The sequence below is a fragment of the Vombatus ursinus genome, unplaced genomic scaffold (genome assembly GCF_900497805.2).
Source record: "Vombatus ursinus unplaced genomic scaffold, bare-nosed wombat genome assembly UNPS02009994.1, whole genome shotgun sequence".
Lineage (NCBI taxonomy): Eukaryota > Metazoa > Chordata > Mammalia > Diprotodontia > Vombatidae > Vombatus > Vombatus ursinus.
Window position 1 is genome coordinate 7,589,568 of NW_020949772.1, and position 3,989 is coordinate 7,593,556.

General features: G+C 48.2%; 1 protein-coding gene across 1 annotated transcript in view; it reads left to right on the forward strand.

Annotated features, from left to right (window-relative positions):
• The first annotated feature begins 189 nt into the window (after positions 1-189).
• Positions 190-3,989, forward strand: part of HPD (4-hydroxyphenylpyruvate dioxygenase) — an 18,435-nt gene continuing 14,635 nt past the window's right edge. Inside the window, exons 1-4 of the mRNA XM_027853590.1 lie at positions 190-279; positions 451-477; positions 2,431-2,493; positions 3,006-3,110. Of these exons, the coding sequence (XP_027709391.1) occupies positions 277-279; positions 451-477; positions 2,431-2,493; positions 3,006-3,110 (198 nt within the window). The 5' untranslated portion in view covers positions 190-276. The remainder of the gene's footprint in view (positions 280-450; positions 478-2,430; positions 2,494-3,005; positions 3,111-3,989) is intronic.

The window sequence follows — 3,989 nt, forward strand, 5'->3', positions numbered from 1 at the left end:
CACACACACACACACACACACACACACACACACACACACACACACACCCTTAATAAACTCCAGTGATGACAGCCATCACTGGACCCTGGGGCTTTGGCATACAGTCCAAATCTAACTCAATGGGGCGGATGTGGGGCGGACCAAGGGAGGGGCATGCTCTGCTTAAAACACCTCGGGTTGTCTCCCTCTGAAGCCTGAGCCTCTGAGAGGGGAGAGTACCGGTGTGCACAGACAAACAGAGCCATCCCCTGCTCCGGCCTCCTGAGCTCTCCTATCATGGTGACTGCCTCAAAGGGCAGGCTGCCTGGGGTGGGGGGGGGCAGGAGTCATGGGCATCCCTTTCCTTTGCCTCTAGCCCCACTGGTCTTGCAAAGCCCTCAGAGGTGGGATTGGGGGTGGGACATTGCGGCTGAGGCTACCAAGTCTGACTGACTGTTTCTTTCTCCTTAGACAAGTTACACAGACCGAGGACAGAAGGTAAGGAAGGGCTGGGAAGGGGATGGGGGGCGTTGGTCAAGCCAGTGCCCGGTTGTGCCATGGCTGGACCACAGGGGCACTTCACACACCAATCAGATTGGCAGAGCTCTGCAGTGCCTGTGGTCACAAAGGAAGCACGGTTGGAGTTCCACCAGGTGTTATCATGACCAGAGAGGACAGGAAACAAGGGAATCGTATGGGTAACCCAGAGGGCAAGGGAGATGACAGGATTCTAACAAGTTGGAGAAGAATGATGACCCTTAAAGGTCATCTAGTCTATACTCTTCTTTTATAGACGAGGAGACTGAGGTCCAGAGAGGTCCCATTGACCTAAAGTCATACAGAGCCAGGTCTTCTCACTCCAAATCCAATACTTAATCTATGATGGCTTATTACATAGGGAGCTTCAAGTTCATGGCACTGCTTCTGGGCAAAGTTTTCCTGCCACCCACCCCCTAGAAAACTCACTTCGTTTTCCCTAAAAACTTGTCCAGCATCCCTGACTGAGAAACTTCATCACCTCATAATCTTCACTTTTCCGAAGTCCTTTTTAACAACTAACCCTAATCCTTCTTGGCTATTATTCTGTGTGGAAGGTCAGTGTGGGTAGAGCAGATTGGGTATTGGAATCTGAGCCAGGAAGACCAGGAATGCAAATTGTACTCCAGTGGTGACTGGGTGCCTTGAGAAAGTCACTTACCCTCTTAAGGGTCTCAATTTTTGTCTCTGTAAAATGGAGATAATAATAGTTGTATTACCCACATCACCCAGATGGTGTAAGGAAAGTGATTTATAAATTGAAATATTATAGAAATGTAACTTATTATTATTTCGTACCTTCTCCGGTGTGGAACAGAAAAGTAAGGGGGGGAGGGAGATGAAGGACAGATGTTTTCCAAAGGAAATTTGGCCTCTGATTCTGCTTGGTCTCTGGTTAGACTGGGGCATTTTGGGACTGAGAGGGGTGCTGTAATTTTCTGATCTTATGGGATCATAGAAAGGGAATGGATAAAAATGATTGCATTCTCATAATAGTTTACATTTCTATAGGAGGCTTTCCAAGGATGTTAGCTCTATTATATCCTTTGAGCTTAAAAACAGCCCTGAAAGGTAGGCAACATAGGCATCTCCATTTTACAGTAGGTATAGGACACTCAGAGAGGTGAGTGAATTATCCATGGTCACATAGCTAGTATGTTTCTGAGAGGCAAGATTCCCACCCAGACGTCTTCTGACTCTGAGGCTTGCATTTTTTCTCCTAGACCTCTTCATAGATACCCAGAATGGGACCCCTCTTTTACCCTGGGATGTCTAATCTTGGGGTTCTGACTCCCCTGGCTCTGGGGGGCTTGAAATTCTGCTCAGCTCTGGCCCATTCTTTCCTGTCCTGCCCCACCCCAAAGCAGGCTGCTTAGCCCTGCTCCCGTCAAGAAACTACTTAGTCTAATGGAAAAAGCAGTGAACAGGAAGCTATGAGTCCTTGGTTCTATTCCTGACCCTTTTATTAATTCGCTGTGATTTGACAAAAGCCACTTAAGATTTCTATAGCACTTTAAGGAAGACAAAGTGCTTTACAAATATTATCTCATTTGATTCTCATAACAACACTAGAAGATAAGTGTTATTATTATGCCCATTTTATAGATGCAGAAACCGAGACAGAAAGGGGTTCAGTGACTTACCCAGGGTCACACAGCTAGTAAGTGTCCAAAGACAGATTTGAATTCAGGTCTTCCTGCCTCCAGGTCCAGTGTGTACTATCTAATGGGCCACCTAACTGCCACTGTTCAGCTCTGAACCAAAATTTTCACTTCTAAGAAAGAAAGGGTTGAGTTGAAATAGGAGAACTCTGATTTTTGTTCTGTCCCCCACCAGCTTGCCATGGCTGAAACACCCCTTCTCCAGGGGTCTGGCCCTCCTGAATTCTGTCCCTCTGTTCTTATTCCCACATAGCCCCCCAGAGGCCGGTTCCTTCACTTCCACTCAATCACCTTCTGGGTTGGAAATGCCAAACAGGTATGTATGTGTATGAGGGAGTGTGGGTGAGACAGCAGGAGAAGGGGAGCAAATAGAAGAAGGGCAGAGTACAAGGGAGGGGGTCTACCTTGGCCCCTAGAGCAAGGGGCATGTCTCCGCCTAGGCTCCAATAGGTTCCTGGGAGGGGAGGAGCAGACACGTGCAGATGTCCAGGCTGGTATTTGAACCTGGGGGGAGGAAGGACACTGAGGGGAGGAAAGGGGAGGCCTTATGCAATTGGACCTAGGATTGGCCGGTTTATCTGCCAGGGTCAGGGTGAGCTGGCAGGGCTGCCCCCGCCTAGTACGGCCCATCCAGAAGCTGCTAGGGCCTGAGAACCCAAAACAGGGTAAATGGGAGAGTTCTTCTCATTGAACAGGGAGCCACTCCCTGAAGGAAAATGGAAGCGTGTCTCTGAGTTGCCTCCTTTATGGGACCCCATGATATCTGCCCTGGCCCAAGGATTCTCTGGTCTTGCGTCCTGAGTTCTGATCCCCCTGTGTCTTTCCCAGGCAGCTTCTTTCTACTGTCACAAAATGGGCTTCTCCCCCTTTGCCTACCGGGGTCTAGAGACTGGCTCCAGGGATGTGGCATCCCACGTGGTGAAACAAGGCAAGGTGAGTGCTCTCTAGCCTGTCCAAGGGAGGCTGTTGAATCCTGAGGTGACTCAACCCCCCTTGGGCCGATTCTCTCCTCTTTCAGGACCTCAGTTTCCACATGTTAATAAGAATGTACTTAAAATGAAGATAATATATGTGAAGTGCCTTGTAAACATTAAAATGTTATGAAATATAAGCTATTAGTATAATAGAAATAAAATGAGGAGGTTGGAGTGGATCAATCAGTTGATCAACAAACATCTATTAAGCACTTACTGTACGCTAGGCACTGTGCTAAGTGCTGGAGATACAAAAACAAAAATGAAATAGTTCCTGCCTTCAAGAAGCTTACCGTCTATCAGATGATTTCTAAGGTCAAGTTTTAAATCTATGATCGTTTGACTCTCTTAGCTCCTCTCTGCGTACTCACAGGCAACCACCCTTTAAGGCCCAGTTCAAGCTCACCTCCTCCAAGAAGACTTCCTGGCTCTTCCCTGAACTCTTACACTTACCATCTGCCCTGAATTATTAACCCCTTTTAATGCTCAAAATGTCAACTATGCAACTATGCGTGCATGTAACCCTGCTATCCTGAGACCTCTGCTCTCTCTCTCTCTCTCTCCTCTCTCTCCCTCTCTCTCTCTCCTTCCCTCCCTCCTCCTTCTCCTGCTCCTTCTTCTCTCCCCCTTCATTCTCTCTCTCTCTCTCCCTCTCTCTCTCCTCTCTCTCTCCTCTCTCCCCCTCTGTCTTTCTCTCCTCCTCCTCCTTCTTCTTCCTCGCTCTCCCCTTGTTTTCTCTCTCTCTCTCCTCTCTGTCTCTATCTCTCTCCCTCCTCCTCCTCCTTCTTCTTCTCTCTCCCCTCATTCTCTCTCTCTCTCTCTCTCTCTCTCTCTCTCC